The sequence below is a fragment of the Heterodontus francisci genome, chromosome 4 (genome assembly GCF_036365525.1).
Source record: "Heterodontus francisci isolate sHetFra1 chromosome 4, sHetFra1.hap1, whole genome shotgun sequence".
Taxonomy (NCBI): domain Eukaryota; kingdom Metazoa; phylum Chordata; class Chondrichthyes; order Heterodontiformes; family Heterodontidae; genus Heterodontus; species Heterodontus francisci.
Window position 1 is genome coordinate 118,216,802 of NC_090374.1, and position 26,977 is coordinate 118,243,778.

A 26,977-nucleotide genomic window follows, 5' to 3' on the forward strand; every position below is an offset into this window, starting at 1 on the left:
AAGGGACCAACATTTACTTTAGCTACTGCCCTCTTTTTTATATACTTGTAAACACTCTTACAATCTGTTTCGTATTCCTTAGTTTAGTCTCATTCCATTTTTTCCCTTTTTATTAACTTATTGGTCACCCTTTGCTGGTTTCTAAAACACTCGCAATCCTTAGGCTTACTACTATTCTTTGCAACATTATAAGCCTCTTCTTTTAATCTCATACTATCCTTAACTTACCTAGTAAACTATGGATGGATCTTTCTTGCTTTGAGTTTTTGTTTTTAATGGAAGGTATTTTTGTTGAACATTTTGAATTGTTCAGCCTTATCAAGTCTGTGCTGGTTGAAAAGGAGTTATCCAGTCTAATACCACCCTCTAGCTCTTGATCCATAGTCTGTAGGTTAGGGCACCTCATGTGCATATCAAGTTTTTTTTTAAATGTGATGAGGGTTTCTGCTTCTACCAGTCTTTCAGGCACTGAATTCCAGACCCCTACCACCCTCAAGGTGAAAAAATTTCTCCTCAACTCCCCTCTAATCACCTTAAGCATGTGCCCCCTGTTTTCTAAAATGTATTCTTGTGATGTGAGCATTGCTGTGAAAGCCATCATTTATTACTCATCCCTAATTGCCCTTAAGAAGGTAGTGGTCAGCTGCCTTTGAACCACTGCAGCCCATGTGGTGTAGGTACACCCACAGTGCTGTTAGGGAGGGAGTTCCAGGTTTTTGACCCAGCGACAGTGAAGTAATGGCAATATAGTTCCAAGTCAGGATGGTGTGTGACTTGGAGGGGAACCAAGAGGTGGTGGTGTTCCCATGCATCTGCTGCCCTTATCCTTCTAGGTGGTAGAGGTCGCAGGTTTGGAAGGTGCTGTTGAAGGAGGTTTGGTGAGTTGTTGCAGTGCATCTTGTATTTGGTACACAATGCTGCCACTGCACTGGAGGTGTCAATGTTTAGGGTGGCAGATGGGATGTCGATCAAGTGGGCTGCTTTGTCTTCGATGGTGTCGAGCTTCTTGAATGTTGGTGCTGCACTCATCCAGGGAAGTGGAATGTATTCCATCACACTCCTGACTTGTGCCTTGTGGGCAGGCTTTGGGGAGTCAGGAGGTGAGTTACTCAGCTCAGAATTCACATTCTCTGATTGGCTTATGTAGCCACAGTATTTATAAAGCTGGTCCAGTTAATTTTATAGTCAACGATAATGCCCAGGATGTTGATGGTGGGGGAATTCAGTGATGGTAATGCCATTGAATGCCAAGAGGAGATGGTTAGATTCTCTCTTGTTGGAGATAGTCATTGCCTGATACTTAAGTGGCAAGTAACATTCACGCCACACATCAGCCCAAGCTTGGATGTTGTCCACGTGTTGCTGCATCCTGGCACGGACTGTTTCAGTGTCTGAAGAGTTGTGAATTGTACTGAACACTGTAATCATCAGTGATCATCCTCATTCTGACCATATGTTGGTCATTGATGAAGCAGTTGATGATAGTTCGGCTGAGGACACTACACTGAGGAACTCCCGCAGCGATGTCCTGGAGCGGACATGTTTGGCCTTCAACAACTGCAACCATCTTCCTTTGTGCTAAGTATAATCCCAGTCAGTCGAGCGTATCCCCCTGATTCCCATGGTAATTTGGTAAGGCTCCTTGATGCCACATTCAGTCACCATATCTCTGAAAGTCAGTTCTTTTGCCTACCTTACCTACCTGTCCTGCTACCTTCAGGGATCTGTAGACACAAACGTCAAGGTCCCTCTGTTCCTCTACACTTTTCAGAATCCTACCATTTATTGTGTAAGTCCTTGCCTTGTTTGTCCTCCCTAAATGCATTACCTTAGACTTCCATTTGATTGAATTCCATTTGCCACTTTTCTGCCCACCTGACCAGTCCATTGATACCTTCCTGCAGTCTACAGCTTTCTTCCTTACTGTCAACCAGACAACCAATTTTTGTATCATCTGCAAATTTCTTAATCATGCCCCCTATACTTAATTCTAAATCATTATTATATATACTCTGAACAACAAGGGACACAGTGCTGAGCCCTGAAGAACCTCACTGGAAATAGTCTTCCAGTCACAAAAACACCCGTTGACCATAACTCTTTGTTTCCTGCCACTGAGCCAGTTTTAGATCCAACTTGCCACTTTCCCTTGGATCCCATGAGTTTTTAATTTACTGATCAGTCTTCCAAGTGGCACCTTGCCAAAAGCCTTGCTACAATCCATGTAGACTCCGGCAAGCACGCTTCCCTCCTTAACCCTCCTTGTTACTGCCTCAAAAAATTCAATCAAGTTAGCCAGACACAACCTTCCCTTAAAGATCCATCCTTGATTAACCTATGCCTCTCTAATGATGATTTATGCTGTGTCTCAGAATTTTTTCCAATAATTTTCCCCCACTGAGGTTAGGCTGACGGGCCTGTAGTTACTTAGGCTATCCCTTCCTCCCTTTTAAACAATTATACAATGTTAGTAGTCCTCCAGTTTTCTGGCACCATGCCTGTAGCTAGAGAGGATTGTAAAATGATAGAGCCTCTGCTATTACTCCCTTGCTACCCTTAGCAGCCTGGGATACCTTTCTTCTGGGCTTGGTCATTAAACCACTTTCAAGGATGCTAAACAGCATAATATATCCTCCCTTACTATGTTCATCCCATCCACTATTTCACACTCTTTCTCCTTAACTACAATGTCTGCTTTGTCCTTCTCTTTTGTGACAATTGACACAATGTATTCATTCAGAACCATGCTCGAGTCTTGTGCCTCTACATAAAAGTTACCTTTTTGGTCTCTAATTGGTTCTACTCTTCCGTTAATTATCCTCTTGCTCTTTATGTATTTATAAAACATCTTTCAGTCTTCCTTGATTTTACTTGCCAATATTTTTTCATGCCCTTTCTTTGCTTTCCTAATTTCTTTTCTAATTTCACCCCTGCATTTTCTATACTCATCAAGGCTTTCTGCAGTATTGAGCTGTTAGACATAAGCTTTCTTTTTTGCCTTATGTTACTTTGTTTGCTCTTTGACTTCCAGGGGGGTCTAGATTTGTGAGACCCACCCTTTTTCTTTGTGGGAATATATATATTCTGAACTCTCTTTAGTTTCTTCTTGAATGCCTCCCACTAATTTGACACTGATTTATCTTCAAATAGCCATTTTTACCAAATCACATCTCAGCTTAGTAAAATTAACCTTTCCCCAATTGAGAACCTTGGTTTACCTTTATCCTTTTCCATAACTGCTTTAAATGTAACTGATTTATGATCACTACCACTAAAATGCTTTCCCACTGATACCCCTTCCACCTGTCCAGATTCATTCCCTAAAACTAAGTCAAGAACTGACCACCTCTTGTTGGGCTTGCTACATATTGGCTAAAAAAGTTCTTCTGAATATGTTTTAAGAATTTTGCGCCCTCTGTGCATTTTACAATTAATTTATCCCAGCTAATATTAGAGTATTTGAAAGCCCATACTATTACTGCCCTTTTGTTTCTGCAAACCCTGTTTTCAGCAGTTTACCTACATATTTGCTCTTCTATCTTTCTCTGATTGTTTAGGTGTCTATAGTATACCCCCAGCAATGTGATTGCTTCATTTTTGTTCCACAGTTCAATTTATATAGCCTCATTTGATGCTCCTTTTAGCATATCATCATTCCTCACAGTTGACTGTCTTTTTTAATCAATATTGCAACCCCCCCCCCTTCTTTTTTATGCCCCCTCTCTATCCTGTCTGCAAACTCTGTAACCAGGTATGTTGAGCAGCCATTTCTGCCCTTTAAGCTACGTTTCACTAGTTGCTATGATATCATACTTCCAAGTGTCAATTCATCTGCCTTATTCATTCGGCTCCTTGCATTGAAGTATATGCCACTAATCACTGAACAACTCCTTTGTTGTCTTCTGCACTTGTTTAACAACATCTGCCGTGGTGGAATTGAATTCAATTAATAAATCTGGAATTAAAAGCTCGTTTAATGGTGACAATGAAACCATTCTTGATTGTTGTAAAAACCCATCTGGTTCACTAATGTCCTTTAAGGAAGGAAATCTGCCATCCTTACCTTACATGTGACTCCAGACTCACAGCAATGTGGTTGACTCTTAACTGCCATTCTGAAATGACCAAGCAAGTGACTCAGTTCAAGGGCAATTAGGGATGGGCAATAATCGCCAGTGGCGCCCACATCCCAGAAAATGAATAGAAAAATAAGATCACCCTTCTGATGATCTAGTAGGATTAATTGGGGTGGAAGTAACACTGTCTAAATGGGATTGTCGATTTAAGGTTACACCAGCCCTATTTTGCTTAATACCTAAACCAATATATTTAAAAGGCCTCACAAGCCTGAATCCCAATTTAAATTCTACTGTAATGTTATTAATAATACATTTCTCAATTCTGCAGTACCACCCTGTAAGAAATCTTCAACATGTATCATGAAGATGTCTAATTTTTTCCTTTTATGGTACCAATAAAACATTGCAGGATCTGCTTTCAGTTGATCACAAACTATTTTCAGCAAAATAGATTGCAGTGAAAAATGGCATACTCTGGAAGCTTCATTCAGGCCACAGATGCATTTGTTGAGTTTGCATCGTTTTCTTTCCGCATCGGCTGTCTCATTCAGACATACTACTCTTGAAAAGTATTGCTCTGCAGAAATACGGCTTTTATGTCAATTGACCAACACTCCCATGAATATGTAGCCAAAGAGCCAAAAAGATTTTTAAGATTACTTTTATTACTTTTCCAGCAGTAGAAGAGTCCACTTTTTCACTCAGTCGCTTTTCAAAATCCCTAGCCACTAACCTCACTTTAGCCTTATAAATCACACCCGCAAAGACATTTTCAGTACAAACCCACCGATGCAACAAAGCTAGTTATCCCTTATCTGGTATCTCAAAAAACTGAAAACTCTCTCCAACTATCCAGCACCCTCTGTTTTGCCTCTATAACTTGTTTATTCTCAAATTTATTGGCAGCCGCCAAAACGTCATGAGGATTTCTGCTTTGGGTTCTGTTGCATGCAAAGCATGTTTTGTGGTCTTGTCTAATCTATTCAAGCTAAGGTCTCTACTTCAGTTTTTATGTCTGTAGGGACTACTACTGCGAGATCTCCCTCTTGCACTATTGGGAGGCTTTTTGTGTAGTTCATGATCATTTTCTGACATAAGTGTCACTTCCAGACTCAGAATCACTACTTATACCATGCTTTCTTACTTTCCACTCTTTAATCCCATTCTTCCAGTCCATGGACCTTGTTTCTTAGCCATCATCTTGAACATTCAACCAAAATTTAAAATTACTAGTAGCTTTTCCTGCAAGTCCCACAATTATTGCATTTCTCCATTCATTAGACACCTCTGGAACATATGTCACCTGCATACTCACTATGGGTAATCATCCTATGCATGTGAAAGCTCTATCATGTGTGTCATAATCACTCACATTACTACTATCCAGCCCTTGACCTACCACATTCTGTTCTTTGGGACCCCCATCACAAAACACATAAACATTTGAGGTACAAGTACTTTTGATAGCTGCTCAGAGTCCAAGATTTTATAATTAATTCAAATTAATCATGATGAATGGAACCTGAACAGTTGGATTACTGTTTTTGACAAACATTTTGTTACCACCACAACCTATTACCTTACCAGGGTCTTTTCATTCCCTATGACCCTCTCTTTTATGGTATACTAAATTTTCTGAATTATGCTCTGTCTCAGATGCCTCAGTGCTCTACAACTTTTCTCTGATATCTCAGCCTTGATAAGATCCTGTCTCCCTGCATGCAAAGCATTTAAATGATCAGAAAACAATTAAACTAATTGTAGTACTTTCAAGAGCAGGAGAATTATCACAAGGAACATAAGGTAAGTTTAGTGATAATCATATTCTCACATATATCTCTGATCTCCTTGTTGGCAAATTCACCTTCATTATCAATCAAAAAATTTGCTGGTAACCCAGGTCCAATTCCTATTCATTTCTGTATAATTTTTAATAAGAATTTTCTTGTCCTTACAATTGATTTGTGTAGGAATAGTATATCTCATTGCCAGGTCAATAAAATGTAAGATGAAAGCATTTCTGTTTTTGCCCCATACCTTTAGATCCTTGGTAACTACCTCGTTGATGTCGCTTGCAAGACTTACAATAGTTCACGGGGGTGTCCTTCAATACTTCTTACAGATTTCACAATTCTCACTAATCTTTTCAATTAGCCTTCTATACTCCTCACCTGCTACACTTGCAGCTTTTATAGGAACATAGGAGCAGGAGTAGACCATTCAGACCATCGAGCCTGCTCTGCCAGTCAATATGATCATGGCTGATCATCCACTTCAATGCCTTTTTCCCACACTATCCTCACATCCCCTTATGTCATTGGTATTTTGAAATCTGTCAATCTCTGCTTTAAACATACTCAATGACTGAGCTTCCAGAGCCCTCTGGGATAGAGCATTCCAAAGATTCACAACCCTCTGAATGAAGAAATTTCTCCTCATCTCCGTCTTAAGTGACTTCCCCCTTATTTTGAAATTGTGTCCCCTGGTTTTAGACTCCCCAACCAGGGAAAACATTTTAGCTGCATCTACTCTGTCTATCCCTTTAAGAATTTTGTAGGTTTCAATGAGATCACCTCTCAGTCTTCGAAACTCTAGAGAATACAGGCCCAGTTTCCCCAATAATAATAAAAACAAGAAATGCTGGAAATACTCACCAGGTCTGGCAGTACCTGTGGAGAGAGAAGCCGAGTTAACATTTCAGGTCAGTGACCCTACATCAGAACTGTTCCCCCAATCTCTCTTAATAAGACAGTGCTGCCATCCCAGGAACAAGTCTGGTAAACCTTCATTGCACACCCTCTATGGCAATAATATCCTTCCTAAGGTAAGGGGACCAAAACTAAACACAGTACTCCAGGTGTGGTCTAACCAAGGTTCTATACAATTGAAGCAAGACTTCACTACTCCTGTACTCAAATCCTCTTGCGATAAAGGCTAACATACCGTTGGCCTTCCTAATTGCTTGCTGCATCTGCATGTTAGCTTTCAGTGACTTATTGACAAGGACACCCAGGTCCCTTTGTACATCTACACTTTATAATCTCTTACCATTTAAGAAACACTTTGCACATCTGTTCCTCCTACCAAAGTGGATAACCTCACATTTTTCTACATTATTTTCCATCTGCCATGATCTTGCACACTCACTTAGTCTGTCCAAATCCCCTTGAAGCCACTTTGCATCTTCCTCACAACACACATTCCCACTAGTTTTGTGTCATCCACGAACTTGGAAATATTACATTTGGTCCCCATATCCAAAACATTGATATATATTGTGAACAGAGGGGTCCAAGTACTGATCCCTGTGGTACTCCACTAGTCACAGTCAGGCAACGCGAGAATGACCTGTTTATTCCTACCCTCTGTTTTCTGCCTGTTAACCAATCCTTAATCCATACCAGGATATTACCTCCTATCCCATGTGCTTTAATTTTGCTAACCAACTTCCTATGGGGGACTTTATCAAAAGCCTTCTGAAAATCCAAGTATACTACGTCCACCGACTCCCTTTATTAATTCTGTTAGTTAGATCCTCAAAAAACTCCAACAGGTTCGTCAAACATGATTTCCTATTCATAAATCCATGTTGACTATGCTCAATCAGATCATTAGTATCTAAGTATCCATTTATCACATCCTTTAGGATAGATTCTGACATTTTCCTAATGACCGATGTAAGGTTTACAGGTCTATAATTCCCTGTTTTCTCTCTCCCTCCCTTCTTAAATAGTGGGGTGACATTTTCTACCTTCCAATCTGCAGGAACGGCTGCAGAACCTATAGAAATTTGGAAGATGATCACCTATGCATCCACTATCTCCATAGCTGCCACTTTCAACACTCTGGGATGTAGAAAATCAGGTCCTGGGAACTTAACAACCTTCAGACCTATTAATTTCTCCAATACAACCTTCTTACTAATACTAATTTCCTTCAATTCCTCATTCCCACTAATCCTTTGAATCTCTAATTCTGGGAGATTGCTTGTATCCTCATCAGTGAAGACAGACACAAAGTAATCTTTTAGCTTCTCTGCCATTTTGCTATTCCCCATTATAAATTCTCCTGACTCTACCTTTAATGGACCCATATTTGTCTTCGCCAAATGTTTCCTTATTACGCACTTGTTGAAGCTTTTGTAGTCCATTTTTTATATTTTTTGCTAGCTTTCATTCATATTCTATTCTCCCTTTCTTTATCAGTTTCTTCATCCTCCTTTGCTCTATTCTAAAATCCTCCCAATCCATAGGTTTACTACTATTTCTGGCAACTTTATAGGCCTTTTCTTTTAATCTTATACACTCCTTAACTTCCTTTGTTATCCATGGTTGATTGCATTTACTTTTTGGGTTTTTGTGTTTTGAAGGAATGTATTGTTGCTGTAAACTATGTAATATTTCTTTAAAGACTATCCATTGCCTATGTACTGCCATACCTTTTAATGTATTTTCCCAATCCACCTCAGCCAATTTGCTCCTCATACCATCAGAATTTCCTTTGTTCAAATTTAACACCCTGGCTTCAGATTGAACTACCTCACTTTCAAACATAATGTAAAATTCCATCATATTATGGTCACTCATCCCTAAAGGTTCTTTTACAACAAGATTATTAATTAACCCTTTCTAATTACATAAAACTAGATCTAAAATAGCCTGTTCTCTAATCGGTTCCTCAACATTCTGTTCTAGAAAACCATCCCTAACACACTTCAGAAACTTGTCCTCCACAGCAGTAGTGCTCATTAGGTTTACCCAGTCTATATGCAGATTGAATTCACCCATGATTACTGTATTAGCCATGCCCCATGCTTCTCTAATCTCCTGATTAATACCACGCCCCACACTACCACTACTGTTTGGTGGCCAGTAAACAGCTCCTACCAATGTTTGCTGTCCCTTGCTGTTTCTTAGCTCCACCCAAACAGATTCCACATTTTGTTCTTCTGATCTGAGATCCTCCCTTACTAATGCACTGATCCCATCCCTTATTATCAGCACACCACCACCTCTTTTTCCTTTTTGCCTGTCCTTCCTAAATTTTGAAAATCCTTGTATATTCAGTTCCTAGTCCTGGTTACCCTGGAGCCACGTTTCTGTTATCGCAATTAGATCATACCCATTCTACTTTGGCCTTTAAATCATCAACCTTGTTGCAAATGCTGCATGCATTCAGGTAGAATACCCCTAACCTCGTCTTCTTGACATTATTCTTCATTCTAAGCCTAGTTGATGCTCGCCTTTGTTTCGCCTGACTTCTAATGTCACTTGCTACTTTTCTATCTCCGGTTAACAGCTTTACTTCCTTCCAGTTTGAGCTACCCTTGAGGTTCCCATCCCCCGACAAGCTCGTTTAAACCCTCCCCAACAGCATGATCAAATCTCCTGCGAGGATGTTAGCAGGACTTTTTAACGGTTGACATATAGCATGAGCAAATTGTCTATGTAACTTTAAGATAGTTTTTTATTTCTCACATCCTTACCGCCTGATGCCATTAATACTTGTTTATTACTCTGATGAGAAACATCAGGTTTTGTTAATGGCTACAATAATGTAATGACTGGATAAACTGTTGATCAACTGACTTCCCAAAAATAAATGCTTTACCATGTTCCATTTCAAGTTTTCGTTGTGCCTTTTTCATTGAAGGTTTGCATTGATACTTCACGAGAGACCACATCAGTACTTAAAAATGGCTTACTCCAGCTATTTTACATAGAATTACCACTTCCTTGAGTGACCTCAAGGTGGTGTCATTGCCAAACCTAACGCAAGTAGTCCTTCTATATTCCTTAACCTTGCATCAATCATCAATGCCTAGTGAATCAGGTAACATTTTAACCAGCCTACCCCATATACCATTGAAGTACATGCATTACCAATACTGCAAAATTAAAGGAGTCCACAATTAATACATTCATCATAGGTGTAAAACCTTCTGACCAATATAATTTGTTCAGATTCATCATTATCTTCATCCTCTTTCTCAGAACTATCTTCATGTGTCATTTTGAAGACCCTGCCTCTTTGCTCTGTACTATTCATCACATAATGATACTTGAAGTCACATCTAATGAATCCGCTAACTTTTCCTTGGGCATCCCTGAGATTCATTTGCCCTTTATTACTGTTCCAATATCATCTTCTGTTGTAACCAGATTTTCTATATGTGCTTTCATCACCCCTGACTGTATTTAATCATTTTGTTGCATTGATAAGTGCGCCCAGTAATTGGACTATTTCGAAAGCTGGTAAATATCAAATCTTCCATTCTTTGTACCACAGTGGAATGCTTCATTTGTTCCACAAAGGCTAATGGCTGGGTTGGATTTTACCAGCACTTTGGGGACAGGCTGGGAGATGGGACAGCTGACAAAATGGCTCAGGAAGGGTGGCATGCCTGTTGTCATCCTGCCACCATGCTATTTTGCCACTGGTAGGAAAGGTGGCAGATAACCCATCTGCCAGGAGCCCATTTGAGCCACTTAACAGGCCAATTAAGGGCCTTTTGCCTTCACCAGCATTTTACAGTCATTGGGGGCCCTCCACCGCATGGGGAGATCGGCAGTTAAACCCTGGCGGTCTCCTGACAGGTTCTGGGTTGGGTTGTAGTGTACTCCTTTTCGGGCATTCTTTGACCCCAATGGCAATGGCGCTACCAGCCTTCAGTAATTCCCCACCACCCTTGCCAGGGCCTGCCTGGCATCCCCATACCCAACTTACTTGCCTTTGAGGAGGCATGGCCATCAATGTGCCCTCATCCTGCAGATGCAGCCCCAGCAGTGGCCACCACTAGTGGTGGCGCTGTTAAATTGTCAGCCCTCTGATCGGTCAGCAGCTCTTGGGGACGGGCTAAGGACGGCAACCCCAGCGGCAGCCACTTAATTGACTGCCGCCAACAAGATGCAGCCCCAGGTCCCAGTGATCACTGAAGCGGGTTCACCTCCCCCCCACCCCACGCCGCTTTTGGCACTAGTGGCAAGACCCCTGCTAGCTCCATAAAATCCAGCTTACTCTTTCCCCTGGAATTTTTTTTTAAGGTGGAAAACATCTGATGCAGCAGAATCTCCTTCTCTTGAGAACCGGATGCCAATTAGAACCAGCTTCCTGACCATATGAGACACCTTAGCACAGCTTAGCTATTTAAATGCTAGTAACGGTCTAAGGTTCCCTAAATTGAACTTTGTCAACCTTTTGTACAGTTTGTTAAAATCCATGATATATTCTTTCATGGAATGACCATTTGTTTTCTGAAATCTATCAAATTCTGACCTGGCCTCATAGGCATTTAATAGGATAACTTTCTTGTAGATTTCATCCAGGAATTCTATTAACAAGTTCAAATATTCTTCACTATCCAGCTGATTGGCATCCATCTCAGAAAATACCTTACTGCTGATTTTAGCTCGTACAGGAAGCAACAGCACCAAAGCCATACCTTGTCTTCTCTTTGGTGGAGTAGTAACCAATGTCCACATATCAAAATCATTCTTCCTCTCACCGTATGGTTCAGACTCTGACGACATTGGAGGATAATCACAGCCCGACAATTTAAAATTGCTTTCTACCATTTTCCAGAATGGCCACTAGGATTTTAGTTTCACGTCTGAAAAAAAATTGTAGTTTTCAACCTTCACCTGTTGACATCCGTTCTCTTCTACCATGACAAGATAACCAGGTGGTGAAGGATGGAACTGGAGCTTAGTCATTATACACTTATAAGCTTATATTTGCAGAGACACACACACTACATGTCGCACACCTCCAATCAACAACCACACTTGCAGCCTGGTCCTATCTATGGGACTACAGGGTAGTCCCCAATTTATGCACACCACATGAAAACAATGGACCCCAAATTGATACACCATAAACACTTAGGGGTGGCATCTCAGCAATCCTAGTAATCTGTTGGAGGACAGATTACTGGACTGCTGTGACAGCCTGCATTCTGTTTTGAGCACTGGTCTCTGCAGCCAGTCTGACCCTGCATGATACCAAGCTGGGCTTGCATGGCAACAAGCATGGCTCTCACACCCTCAGTCTGAACTTCTACTTCAGAACTAAGACATTGGCTGACTTCTTCCCATGCTGCAATGGAAGTTGAGACATCGGCCATCAGATTCTGCATCATGGCTGGGTCACTAAAGGAATTGGCCACCACTTTGACAGTGGAAGAATTGGCTCCAAGCTCTCCACAAAGTTCTGTGTCAGGTTGGAACTGGTCTCTTCCATCCTCCTTGACAGTGACATGAGGCTCTGTGATAGGCCCGCCAATGTATCAAGCATTTATGTGTACATGCTAGTTAGTGTTCTCCTGTATGCCACCCCAATGAAGTCCTCTTCTGAATCCTCTGCAGTATAACTTGTCTGTGACCTCGCCCTCTGGCGAGCTGGCACATGAACTATTCTTTCCTTCAGTCTGGCTGCAGTCCACTCATGTTCAGTGACCCACCACAATCCTGACTATATACTACCCTCGAAAGTTCGTGCAGTGCCAGTATTTAAGCTGGTGGCTGCGGATGTCAGATCAAGTGACAGTGCCTCTTCATCATGATCTGGTGTCACTCTCACCTTTCATGATGAGGCTGCACCAGCTGGTCAGGCAGCAGTTCTTGGTATCTAAAAGCAGAAATGCAGAAAGGGAGGGTTGGGGTGAGGGAAATGGGGTGAGTGGTGAAGTGAAAAGTAAGAGGCCCATGGCCACATTATTTGTAGCATGCACCATGCCCATTAGCAGCAGGAGGGTGAAGTGGAATTTGAGAAGGGGCATACCGCTATCCTTAATGTTTTCGGCAATGGCATATGCAATGGCCTCAGTCACAACCGATTCCAGGAAGCAGAGCACTGTCTCCTCCAGAGAGCTCAGAAAATGCAATCATGCCTGTCCCCCGCCTGTTCTGTGCTGCTCCCTGCGGTATGGGCCACCTTGTCCTGCAAAAGGGAGGGAAAATTTGTTGTTCAGTGTGTTGCACTGTGTTTGGGCAATGTGCCTGCCATAGCTGAATAGCTGGAGATATGTGGAAGCAGTGAGAGGTGGATATGAGACTGGCAGCATTGGTAAGTGTGTGAAGGTGAGGTGGAGTATTTGAATGTTAGTCATGAGACCTGATTGCTGATAAGTGGTGTTGTGGTGCATTGAGCAACATGAGAAGTTGGATGGTGCAGTGGGGTTTGAAAATGCATTCACTGATCTTAATCACTGGTGTGAGATCATTGAATCTCTTCCAGCACTGCAGCCAGTTTCTCAGGGCCAGAATCTGGGAATTGACCTCCCGACAACAACACCCATTCTCCTCAAGGTGTGCCTTGAGTGCCTCCTGGCCTCCTCTGGAAACATTGCATCACTCCTTCTTTCCCCCTTCATCACTAAGGCCTCCAGCACTGCATCTGAAAACCTAGGATCCCTCTCTCTTGACTATTGCTCCATTTGCTGTCCTTTACCTTTCAACTAAGCCTTCCTAAAATTGTTGTAGCAATTCTTTTTGCATGAGTGCAGCTCCCTTTTAAGAAGGGCAGGCTGACTTTAATGCATCCAGGCTAGATGTGTGTTGTGCTAACCATGCAGGCACCTGGGCCCCCTGCTGAATGTGCACCAGTCAGCAATGTGTTTTGTGCTGCACTCCATGCTGCAATCATGTCGATGAGCATGCACGAAGTTTACATGATGCCTGCCCCAATAGGACTGAGTGTGGGATAATCATACATCATGATCCCCATGCCAAATATCAAGTTTAACCAAGTTTTTCCCTCCTGATTTTTTGGGTTCACCAGCAAAAAAAATGTTAATTCAATGTTGTACAATGTTTCTTCCAGCTAATTTGTTCCTATGTCTTCATGCCGCTTGCCTTCATGATGGGAGTGGACTGGAATGACAGCTTTATGGTTGGCGAGCTCCTAGGAGTGAAAACTTTCTTCAATGAATTTGTAGCTTTTGAGAAGTTATCTGTGCTGGTTTCCAGAAGAGTTGAAGGCAAACCTGAGTACATCGATGGTTTGAAGCAGTATTTGTCAGTAAGTAAATATTATTGTTTCTGCACAATATTATGCTAATACAAGCAGTATCATATTTATTTTTATCTAACTAATCAGAAGGGCATTACTTGTTTTCATCATATAAAACCTGTTTTTATTAAATAGCATAGAACTGTAATACACTCCAGGATTGATACCCTGCATTAATTGCACTAAATTAGTCAATTACATAATGCATTGAAATATGTCCCAGATCAGCAATAGTGTGTGACTGCTGCCATGGCATGCAAAATGAGATCAGTGACAACAGTATTATTATTTAGCTGTATAAAACGCTAGTTAGGCCACAGCTGGAGTACTGTGTACAGTTCTGGTCGCCACACTATAGGAAGGATGTGATTGCACTGGAGAGGGTGCAGGGGAGATTCACCAGGATGTTGCCTGGGCTGGAGCATTTCAGCTAAGAAGAGAGACTGAATAGGCTTGGGTTGTTTTCCTTCGAGCAGAGAAGGCTGAGGGGAGTCCTGATAGAGGTATACAAAATTATGAGGGGCATAGATAGGTTATATAGGAAGAAACTTTTTCCCTTAGCGGAAGTGTCAATAACCAGGGGGCATAGATTTAAGGTAAGGGGCAGGAGGTTTCGAGGGGATTTGAGGAAAAAAATGTTCACCCAGAGGTGATTGGAATTTGGAACGCACTGCCTGAAGAGGTGGTAGAGGCAGGAACCCTCACAACATTTAAGAAGTATCTAGATGAGCACTTGAAATGCCATAGCATACAAGGATATGGGCCAAGTGCTGGCAAATGGGATTAGAATCGATAGGCTTGATGGCTGGCGCGGACACAATAGGTCGAAGGGCCTGTTTCCGTGCTGTATAATTCTCTGACGCTATGACTCTATTATCAATATCCACATTTGTAAACATGAATTAGTGAATCCAAAAATATTTTATACTGCACTCATTTAGTATGAAATATTTTCCTCAAATAATTTGTTATGTTTAGTCAACTCAGATCTATTTTGCTTTGTGTTTATTTCAAGAAAATTACAACCTTTTTATAAAACAATCAAATATTCAGTCTCTTTACTCTTTGGCTGTTTTATAGGCGCGTTCCGAAGCTATTGCTACATATGCCCTGTGTGGATTTGCTAACATTGGTTCTGTTGGCATTGTGATAGGAGGACTGTGTAAGTTTCTATTTGCAGCTTTTGCTATTTGAAGGATGTAATATGTACTTACAGAAATAGATGTGCTTTGAAACTATTAGGTGATATTGGTAAATTAGGTGTTGGGCTAAATTTTCCCAGCCCTACAATGACGAGCTGAGAGGCGGGAGCACTGGTAATATGGTGGGGGAGGGCATCAGGAGGAGAGCCCAACGTCTTCCCGCTGCCATGGCATGTTACCTGCAGTGGGAAGCTCAGCGGCACAGCTGCCCTCTGGGTGGCTAATTGAGTGATTTATGGGCCCAATTAAGGGCCACTTCCTACCCTGGCCAGCTTTTGGTCCACATGAGGAGGGCCAAACGCTGCGTGGGGAGACTGCCAGGTAAAACCTGGAAGCCTCCCAGCAGGTTCCCGTGGGTGGGGGGCCTTCCTTTATGGCTGCTCCATGAGGCAAGGAGGGGGCTTCCTGGCAGCAATGGCTGCCCTTGCGACTGAGGCACCGCTGCTGTCATATGACATCAACCCCCCACCCTGATTGCCTAGACCTGCCTGCCTGGCCCCAGCTTCCTCAAAGCAGCTCACCCATTTTCGATGGTGCCTCAGCATTGAGGCGCCTGCTCCTTCATGCTGTAGCCTCAGCAGTGGCCATCGTTAACAGTGGCGCTGCTGAGACTGCAGGCCCTCTGATTGGGCTAGCAGCTCTGACGAGTGGGTGGGGGTGGGGGGGGCACCGTCCTCAGTTGGATGGCTGCCTCTGCAGTGATCTGCTAATCGACCACTGCTGGTAAAATGCCACCCCTGAGTCCTGCTGCCTGCCAGCATGGGGTCGCTTCTGCTTTTGGCCCCAGTGGTGGGACTTGATCATCCCTGGAAGAATTCAGCAGATTGTGTTTGAGCCAATCAATTTCACTCTATGTTGTCAAAGTAGACTTCAAGTTCACTCATTCAACCAATCTAAATTATGAGGCTATAGGGTAAATTCTATTCTCCTAGTGGAGATCTTCATCCGGTTGGAGTATACATCAGGAAATTGCTGTTGCATACATGTGATTTATTGATGTTTGTTCCTGGAGGACAAGGCACCAAGCTGGGAATGTATTATTGGAAAATTTACCCTTCTGCAGATGTTCATTATTGTGCCCTGAAACTTATAAAACTATTAGTTATTACTTTACTGATTAGATGCCTCTTAATTCCAGAAATGTACAGAATTAAACAATGCACTGCTTTCTAATACTGTGACTTTCACTTTTTTACTTTCTGTTGTCAGCTTTTTACTCTCTTACTTTTTCAGCAGACACATTTCTTTCTTTATTATTTCCCAACTGTTGTCATTTTTCTCAGCAACGACTCTTAATAATATTAAGGCCAAGGTTTTGCAACTTCTACAACATGGCCATTGTAATGATATAGTACAAAAATGTGGAGAGCAATCCTGTTATTAATTCTGGTCTATTGTAGATACTTTCTCAGATTCCGTAGCATCTGTTGCTACTGTAAGTGGTCTGTGCATCTTACTTTTAATGGGATTTGTGTCATTCTGCCTTATATTTACATGCACAGTAGCCAATGCAAATCACTCCACCTGATATCAAGAAATGGCTATGCACACCAGATGCAGCAAAGGCTACTGATGACATCCCGGCAGTAGTACTGAAGACTTGTGCTCCAGATCTAGCTGTGCCCCTAGCCAAACTGTTCCAGTATAACTACAACACTGGCATCTACGTAACAATATGGAAAATTGCCCAGTTATGTCCTGTCTGCAAAAAGCAGGGCAAATCCAACACGACCAATTACTACCCCATCAGTGTACTGTCAGTCATCAGCAAAGTGACAGAGGGTGTCACCTACAGCGCTATCAAGCAGCAGGGACTCACTGATAGCCTGCTCACTGATGCTCAGTTCAGAGTTCTGCTAGGACCACTCTGCACCCGACCTCATTACAGCCTTGGTTCAAATGTGGCATAAGCCGAATTCCATCTGTGAGGTGAGAGTGACTACCCTTGACAGCAAGGCAACATTTAACCGAGTGTGGCACCAAGGAGCCCTAGTAAAACCTATGTCAATGGAGATCGGGAGAAAGCTCTCCACTGGCTGGAGTCATAACTAACACAAAGGAAGATGGTTGTGATTGTAAGATACCAATCATCTCAGCCCTAGGGCATTGCTGCAGGAGTTCCTCAGGGCAGTGTCCTAGACCCAACCATCTTCTATTGCTTCATCAATAACCTTCCTCCATCATAAGATCAGAAGTGGGGTTATTCTTTGATGGTTGCATAGTGTTCAGTTCCATTTGCAGTTAATCAGATAATGAAGCAGTCCATGCCTACATGTAGCAAGATTGGGACAATATTTAAGTTGGTTTGATAAGTGGCATGCAACGTTTATGCCACACAAGTGTAGGGCAATAGTTTAGTGGGTTGCACTCTTGTCTCTGAGTTAAAAGGTTTTGGGTTCAAGTCCCATTTCAGGACTTGAGCACAAAATCAAGGCTGGCACTCTAGTGAAAGTGTATTGCATTGTCAGAAGTGCTGTCTTTTGGATGAGACATTAAACCAAGGCCTTGTCTGCCTTTTCAGGTGAACATAAAAGATCCCATGGCACAGTTTTGAAGAATAGGAGAGCCCTGGTGTCCTCACTAATATTTGTCCCTCAATCAAGTTCACAAAAACAGATTATCTGGTCATTATTACATTGCTATTTGTGGGAGCTTGCTGTGTACAAGTTGGCTGCCACATTTCCTACATTGCAGAGTGACTACACTTCAAAAGTGCTTCATTGACTAACGTGCTTTGAGACATCCACTGATCGTTAAAAGTGCTATATAAATGGAAGTCCTTTTTTATCTCAAACAAAAGAAGTTAACAGCATTAACATCATTGAATCCTCTACCATAAACATCCTGTGGATCACATTTGACCAGAATCTTAGCTGGACCAGCTACATAAATACAGTGGCTACAAGAGCAAGTCAAAGACTCGTTATTCTGTGAAGAGAGACTCTCTCTAGACTCCCCGAAGCCTTTCCACCAGCTATGAGGCACAAGTCAGAGTATAATGAGATACTCTCCACTTGCCTGGATGGGTGGAGCTCCAACACCATTCAAGAAGCTCAGCATCATCCAGGACAAAGCAGTACACTTGATGGGCATCCCATTCACTTCCTCCACCACCAGTGAATTGTGGCTGCAGTGAGTACCATCCTGTTTCCAAAACCAGACTGCTTTTTGGTTTTTGTGATTTAGATCTCTGAAAGATCCCCAGATTGGCTGCCGTAACTCCGGTGAAGATGCATGAAACATTGGAGAAATGGCGTGAACATTATTTATTTTGTTTCTCCAGAATTTCTATGGATCATCGACTGGAGTTAGGACAATCAATTGGAAGAGCCCTCATGGAAATTCATTCACTTAAATTTTTAAAGACCTGTCTGCAATGTCACCTTTAGACAAAACTGAATATCCTTTCCCAAAAGCAAGGTCCATCAGCTTAACTTGGCAATGACCATTGCTGAGTTCTAAGGAAATGGATTTTTGCAGCAGCAATGAGTGTGAATGGTTGCTGGAAAATCAAACTATTCCTCACTAGGTTTTAAATGGGTTTGCACCAGAAACTTTAAACTTATCCACAGATGCTGCCTGATGTTTTGAAGGTTTCAAGCAATTTCTTTTTTTTAGTTCAGATTTCTAGCATCTGCAGGTTTTTTGCTTTTGTTTTTATTGTTCACTGTCTTCAGGATCTACCATCTGATACCAAATGTACACCAACCAGCCTTGCTGCCTTGTGAATTTAACCCCTTTAAAGCAAGCTTTATCTGAAAAAAACATTTAAAATAATTCCTGCTAAGATATTTTCGTAGAATAATGGTTACAAGATCAAGAAATTCGACAAATCCACTGTCTTTTATACTGATTTTACTGATGCAAGATGATTCATTTTGAATGTCTCTTTAAAAAATACACTATTGTAGTGTAATTTCCGTATTGAAAAGAACATGTGTTGTGATAAAAAATATACTCAACTCCCAAGCACCATGCTATATTGGGGATGAATGATTGTCTGAACACTTTCAAAAATAATATATTCACCAAACATATTTTAATTAAAATGCTGGAAGCATGGTACGTGGTTTATGCTTGGCTGGGTTGTCATTAGGGAGGCATGGAGCAAATGTACTTCTCTTATGTTCTTATATTCGATGGGGAGAGTGAGAAAAATGAAAAGTGGAACACATGAATTGCTCAGATGCACTTCTCAATTGCTAATTATAAAGTTGTATTTAAGGAGACTGCAAAGTTTCTAATGTGTCATAGCGTCATTGACGGCACCAAAGGAGACCATTCGGCCCATTGAGTCCATGCCGCTCTCCACAGAGCCATCCTGTCAGTCCCACTCCCCAGCTCGATCCCCATAACCCTGCAAGTCTATTTCGCTCAAGTGGCCATCATACTTCCTCTTGAAGTCATTGATTATCTCCGCTTTGTTAGCGGGAATGAATCTAGAAGAATCACCAACACTCAGGTCTGCTCCAATGTCAAACAGTTTATTACGCCACCGGGGAGCAGGTCACTGGGCTGTCCAGATGCCTCTCCACTGAACAAAGGAAAATCTACAACAGATATACAGTTACTCAGCCCATCCCGGCTGGACATAATCCAATCATAACGGTTATTGATTACATACATTACACATATTACCAATTAGATTACTCATTAGGCATCAGGTGGCTACGTGATCAGCTCATAGCAAGCCCCCTGATCATCTTGTGATGTTTCCCAGACCCCCTTATCAACTATCCTTGAGTCTCCACAATGAATCCTTTTACCTTTATCAAGCTTGCATTCCTGATTGCTTCGTGCAGTCTGCAGTTACACAAAGCAGCTGTCTTATACACTGATATGAGGGGCCCTCCTTGGTCAGGCTAATTGCCTGTGCTAAGCAGTACCATGCTGAAGGCTGCAAGCTAACTAACTTGTCCCACAATGCCTTGGGTAAATACTCCATTTTGTAACAATATGTGGCTATACTTTCATCTTATATATATATATATATATATATATATATGTGTATTTATTTAGCTGCATCGGCCACAATATTTTCCTTCTACAGCTTCCACCACCCATATGGGCAGCGAGTTGCAGGTCATTACCACCCGCTGCATAAAAAAGTGCTTCTTCATATTCCCTCTGCATCTTTTGCCCAAAGTGTTCAATCTGTGTTCCCTAGTCCTTGTACCATTAGTTAATGTGAACAGATTTTCCTTGTCTAACTTATCTAAGCCTGCCATAACCTTGTATAGTTCGATTACAAATCCCCTCAATCTCCTTTGTTCTAAGGAGAACAAACCCAGCTTATCCAACCTAACGTTGTAAATAAAGTCCCCCATTCCTGAAATCATTCTGGTAAATCTCCTCTGCTCCTTCTCAAGGACCCTCACAACCTTCCTGAAGTGTGGTGACCAGAACAAAATGGAATACACCAGTTGGGGCCAAACTAGAGCTTTATAAAGGTTCAGCATAACTTCCATGCTTTTGTATTCAATGTCTCTATTTATGAAGCCCAAGATCCCATATGCTTTACTAACCACTCTCTCAATATATCCATTAAAGATATGCGCACATGCACCCCCAGGTCTCTCTGTTCCTGCACACTCTTTAGAACTGTTCCATTAAGCATATATTGCCTCTCCTTATTCCTTTGACCAGCTCAGCTCAGACTTGTCAGTATTAAATTCCATCTGCTACCTGTCCTGTTGCAGGCAGTTCATGTCATGGTTGGCTACACCTCCAAGTTTGGTGCCATTGGCAAATTTTGAGATTCTATTCTGTATTCCAAGATCCAAGTCATTTATATATAGCATAAAAAGCAGTGGTCCCAGCACTGACCCTTGGGGAACACCACTGTCTACCATCCTCCAGTCTGAAAAACAACCATTTACTATTTAGTTTTAGTTTTAGAGATACAGCACTGAAACAGGCCCTTCGGCCCACTGAGTCTGTGCCGACAATCAACCACCCATTTATACTAATCCTATACTAATCCCATATTCCTACCTCATCCCCATCGCTCCCTATATTTCCCTACCACCTACCTATACTAGGGGCAATTTATAATGGCCAATTTACCTACCAACCTGCAAGTCTTTTGGCTTGTGGGAGGAAACCGGAGCACCTGGAGAAAACCCACGCAGACACAGGGAGAACTTGCAAACTCCACACAGGCAGTACCCAGAATTGAACCTGGGTCGCTGGAGCTGTGAGGCTGCGGTGCTAACCACTGCACCACTGTGCCCTATGACTCACTGTTTTCTGTCCTTAAGCCAATTCTTTTATCCAATTGAACACTGACCCTTCTATTCCATGAGCCTCCATTTTGTTAACCAGATTTTTATGTGTTACCTTATCAAACGCTTTCTTAAAATACATATAAAGAACATCCACCACATTCCCTTCATCAATCTTCTCTGTTACTTCATCACAAAATTCAGTTAGATTAGTCAAACATGATCTGCCTTTTACACATCCATGCTGGCTATCCTTAATAAACTTTAACCTCTCTAAGTGTCTGTTAATATTTTCCCTGATTATTGTTTCTAAAACCTTACCCACCACTGATGTTAAACTGACTGGTTTGTAGTTGCTAGGTGTCCTTACACCCTTTCTTGAATAAGGGTGTCACATTTGCCACTCTCCAATCCTCTGACACCTCCCCAGTATCCAGTGAAGATTGGAAGATTATGGCAAGCCCTCCTGCTATCGCCCTCACCAATTCCTTTAGCAACCTGGGATATAAACCAGCCAGACCAGGTGACCTATCTACCCTATGCATAGCCAGGCTTTTTAGTACCTCCCCCCACCCCACTCAATTTTTACCCTATCCATTGCCTCTACTCTCACCAGTTCTACCAATATTTTGTCCGATTCAGCTTCCTTAGTGAACATTGATAGAAAGTACTCATTAAGTATATTAGCCTTGCCCTGCGCCTCTAAACATATAGTACCCTCTTTGTCCCTAATAGGCCCCACTCCACCTCTTACTACTTGCTTAATATTTACTTGCCGTTAGATTTTTGGGGTCCCTTTTATGTTGCCTGCCATTCTATTCTTATATTCTCTCTTTGCCAATCTAATTTTCTTCTTCGCCTCCCCTCTCAACTTATTGTATATGGCCTAGATCTCACTTGAAGAGTTCAGCTTTTTTTGGTTTCATCATAATCTCTATCTCCCTTGTCATCCAAGGAGCCCTTTTCTTGGTTCCCCTACCTTTCGTCCTTGTTGGAATGTTCCTAGACAATACCTGAAGCATCTCTTCCTTAATGATAACCCATTGTTCCAATACAGCTCTTTTGTCAGTCTTTGGTTCCATTCTCCCCTTGCTAGATTCCTTCTCATCATGTTGAAAGTAGCCCTCTTCCAATCTAGACATTCTACCTGATTTGGTTCCTTGCTTTTCTGCATTACTAGTCTAAACCTTATGATGTGGTGATCACTCTTACGCAAGTGTTCCCTGACTGACACTTGGTCCACTTGGTCCACCTCATTTTCCAGCACCAGATCCAACATTTAATAAAGACAGCAAGTATTTCAGTTATACAGATCAGAAGGTCCTAAATGTTTTTCCTGGTCAGAGCTGAGTTAACTGATCCCAGTCTGTGTGTGGCAGTGAACACTACAACTAGCCTTCGTGCTTCAGGGCTGCGAAGGGGAAAATCAGCATGGCTGTCAGTCCTGATTGCTAACTAGTGACTACTGCTAGAAAGTGTTCATATGTTTACTACAAAAGCAAAATATTGCAGATTCTGGAAATCAGAAATAAAAACAGAAAATGCTGGAAATATTCAGCAGGTTTTGTCGCACCTGTGGAGAGAGAAACAATTACCATTTCAGGTCAATGACCTTTTTCAGAACTGAAAAATTGTTAGAAATTTAACAGGATTTAAGCAAGTACAGAGGCAGGGAGAGGGGTGGGGGGGGAAGAGGTAAGAACAAAAGGGAAGGTTTGTGATAGAGAAGAAGGCAGGAAAGATTAAATGACAAAAGGGATGCTGGTGCAAAGTAAAATGGGATGGTAATGGGACAAGTAAAGAAATAAGATATGTGTCTAGAGGAAGTATAAACGGAAACAATTTGATCAATTATCAATTTATGAATTTGCTTTTTTTTTACAGCATCTTTGGCTCCGCCAAGATTACATGACATAGCAAGTGTCAGTATGAGGGCTCTCATCGCTGGTACTGTTGCCAGCTTCATGACTGCCTGCATAGCAGGTATGATTTTAATATTATTGCTAAAACAATATGGCGCATAATTTTCTGTAGCAGGGCAACGAATGGTGTCCACCATTAGTTAAATATATCCTTTAATCTCAGTGATATTTTTGCCACAAATTGCTGAAAGTGCAAGCTGGTAACATTGCAGTGAAGGAAACCAAGCATCTGGAACCTGAGTGAACAGGGCAAGCAACCACATATCTCCTGAACCAATCAGTTTTTATTTTCACAGCAAATTATAGAATTGTGAAATAAACAGAAATGATCGAGAAGAAAGATGAATTAGAGCAAGTGAATTCAATGCCAAATCAGGTACAGAAAAAGAAATAAAGAGACGGAAAGAGTGCAAGAAGGTAGAGAAAAGAGATAGAAAGGAAAAGTAAGCATTTTTAAAAAATGTTTTAGATATCCAAAGACAATTAAAACCTGAAGGAATGAGGCTCCACATTTGTATCAGTTAATTTTCAGTGCCAGAGAGATCATTGGCTGTTTGGAAAACTTAATACAAAGCAAAATACTGCAGATACTGGAAATCTGAAACGAAAGCAGAAAATGCTGGAAATACTCAGAAAGTCAGGCAGCATCGGTTCTAATGAAAGGTCATGATCTGAAACGTTAACTCTGTTTCTCTCTCCACTAACACTTATTAAAATCTGACAACTGATCCAGGCTTAAATAAATAACTCACTTACAAGACAGGCTCCTTGCATCACTTCAGACCAGCTCTAATTTTCTGTTGTGAGCACTGCCCTATATCTACTTTCACAGTAGCATAATGGATACAACTATATCATCCCCTTTAATTTGGACCAGGTATTTGTATCTTCCAGTTATGTTTGCTCTTCAATATCTCTGCTGGTAGACCAAATTAACACTACAGAAGGTGACGTTTGGTTCACCTTGTGAAGTGCTTTATTCCACAGAAAGACAAAACAAACAGAGCAATGATCAAAGTTACTTAGTTCAGTTGATACAACTTGGATTCATTTAATGATATTAAAATAATGAAATGTAACACCACCTGATTTTGATGGTTAATATGAACAGAATAACTACTTTTCATTCTGGTTATGGTCAAGGGCAGAGCCTCCTCTCCCTACTTTATCCTTTCTTTTCAACTTCAGTCATGGGAGATTTTAATCTTCATATCGACTGGATAAATCAAATTGGCAAAGGTAGTCTGGAAAATGAGCATGTCGAATGCTTTCGCAACAGTTTCCTGCAACAATTTGTGGTAGAACCAACGAGGGATAAAATTATCTAGTATTTGCAATGGGGCAGTTTTGATTCATAATTTTTTTATTATTTCCTGGGATATGAGTGTCGCTGGTAAGGCCAGCATTCGTTGCCCATCCATAATTGCCCTTGAGAAAGTGGTGGTGAGTCGCCTTCTTGAACTGCTGCAGTCCATATGGTGTAGGTACACCTAAAGTACTGTTAGGAACCGAGTTCCAGGTTTTTATCCCAACAACAGTGAAGGAATGGCAATATAGTTCCTAGTCAGGATGGTGTGTGGCTTAGAGGGGTGGTGGTATTCCCATGCATCTGCTGCCCTGGTCCTTCTAGGTGGTAGAGATTGCAGCTTTGGAAAGTGCTGTGAAAGGAGCCTTGATGAGTTGCCATAGCAAAAGATCCTCTGGAAAAAAGTAATCATAATACAATTGACTTCCATATAAGTTTGAAAGTGACACACTCTGGTCCCAAACAAGAATCTTAAACTTAAACAAAAACAATTACTTAGGTATGAGGGGAGAACTGGCTCAGGTTTTTGGATAAATAGACTTAAAGTATAGTGGTAAATAAAGCACTAAATTTAGTGCCCCGTCATGACTTCTGGCAGTGGACCCAGAAATGGGCACCGTCGCCACCCATCATGTGTGTGGCGGGCCCACCGCAATCATGCAGTGGGTGGCCAACCGGCCAATTATGAAATGGGGACAAGCTTTGAGGCACCAATTGCGGCATTAGATGGCTCCAGAGCAGGTGCTGGTGCCATATTTAATACCCTGCCAGCCCTGCCTTCATTGCTGCTTTTCAGTCATTTCATCTTTACTACTGAAACTAGTGTTAGAGTGACTTCTGGAACACCCCACCCCTCAACAAGGGCACCGCAGTATGGCAGAGGCAAGATCCATGGTTTAGCAATGCCTCCCTGGAGATTCTCCTCCAGGCAGCAAGGGAAAGGTGGGAGGTTCTCTTCCCCAGCGACGGCAGAAAGATGTCCTTCCACCTGACCAAGCAAGCCTGGATGAAGATCGCAGAGGAGGTAAGCAGCTGTGGGTTCACCCCCCGGACATGGGTCTAGTGCAGGAAGAGAGTAAATGACCTTCTTCAGCTTGCCAAGATGAATTCTCCATACCAGTCTCCTTTTTGGGGATTGCATGTGGCTATGTGGGAGGCAGCGCAACATGGGGAGGGAGGCACCACAAAGGCACTGGCAAAGGGGGTTAGGCATCCCCACATCCCGCCAAATGCATGGCTGCATCTTGGTCACAGGCCACTATCTTACGAAGTTCACCCCGTTACCTCCCCTGAGAGCTGATGTGGGAATGAGCCATATTGGAAACCCCCGCAGGGGATGAGTTGCTGTCACACCTGCCTTGTAGCTCTTTCTGTCGGGTATGACTATCTCCCTCTTTCCACTTGCAGCACAAGCGGACCCATAACAACAGAGAGACCTCGCAGACTGGCACAGGAATTGCAGGTATATGGCCTCTGTCAGCAGCTGAGAATGAAGCACAGGAGTTAGTGACCTAGGGCAGCTCCTCAATAGCAGATGGTGCGACTGGTGTCTCCACGCAAGAGAGTGAGGATTGTCTTCAATCGACATCCAACACGATCTGGAGATCCACAACACGCATAGATATCATAACGAGATCTGCACAGTCTAACCCACACATGTTTATGTTCTCTTATGCAGATTGGAGGCTGCAGGAGACTCCATCAGAAGGGGGATAGCAGTCAACCTCTGAGGAGGAGCAGTCAGAGGATGCACCATCACATGACTCTTCTACACCTTCCACTAGCATAGATATGTTCACTTCAGTGGGCTTACGTTCAGATTTAGAATCAGGGTCACAAACTGGTGAGAGCACCGTACACGCACCCAAGCAGCTGGCTGCGGCTGAGACAGTTGAGCCCTTTGACAGTTGGAGGACTGTGGGAGGCCCGGACCATGCTGAGCCCAAGGCTGATGACAAGCCTCTGGTTTCGATAGCACAGGGCATGCTGGAGTTGCAGAAAGAGGTAAGGCAACATCTGGCATTGATGTCAGAGGCCAAGTATTGCCATGAATGGATGATAGAGGAGTCCAGCCATGCCAAGAGTGCTTCCATGTCTCAGGCATGCGAGCGCATGGCTTCCTTCATCAAGAGGTTGGAAATCTCATCGAAAGTCAGATCTCTCAGATTCACGCAGACCTGCACACCATCGTCTTGGCCATGTGCTCAATGCAGCAGTGGCAAGGCAAAGAAGGATG

At 42.3% G+C, this 26,977-nt stretch overlaps 1 protein-coding gene across 1 annotated transcript in view; it reads left to right on the forward strand.

Annotated features, from left to right (window-relative positions):
- The window catches only part of LOC137368706 (solute carrier family 28 member 3-like), a 266,723-nt gene extending 240,544 nt beyond the window's left edge, over positions 1-26,179 (forward strand). Inside the window, exons 14-17 of the mRNA XM_068028876.1 lie at positions 13,899-14,096; positions 15,168-15,249; positions 23,398-23,496; positions 26,149-26,179. Coding sequence (XP_067884977.1) covers positions 13,899-14,096; positions 15,168-15,249; positions 23,398-23,496; positions 26,149-26,165 — 396 coding nt within the window. The 3' untranslated portion in view covers positions 26,166-26,179. The remainder of the gene's footprint in view (positions 1-13,898; positions 14,097-15,167; positions 15,250-23,397; positions 23,497-26,148) is intronic.
- The last annotated feature ends 798 nt before the right edge of the window (positions 26,180-26,977 follow it).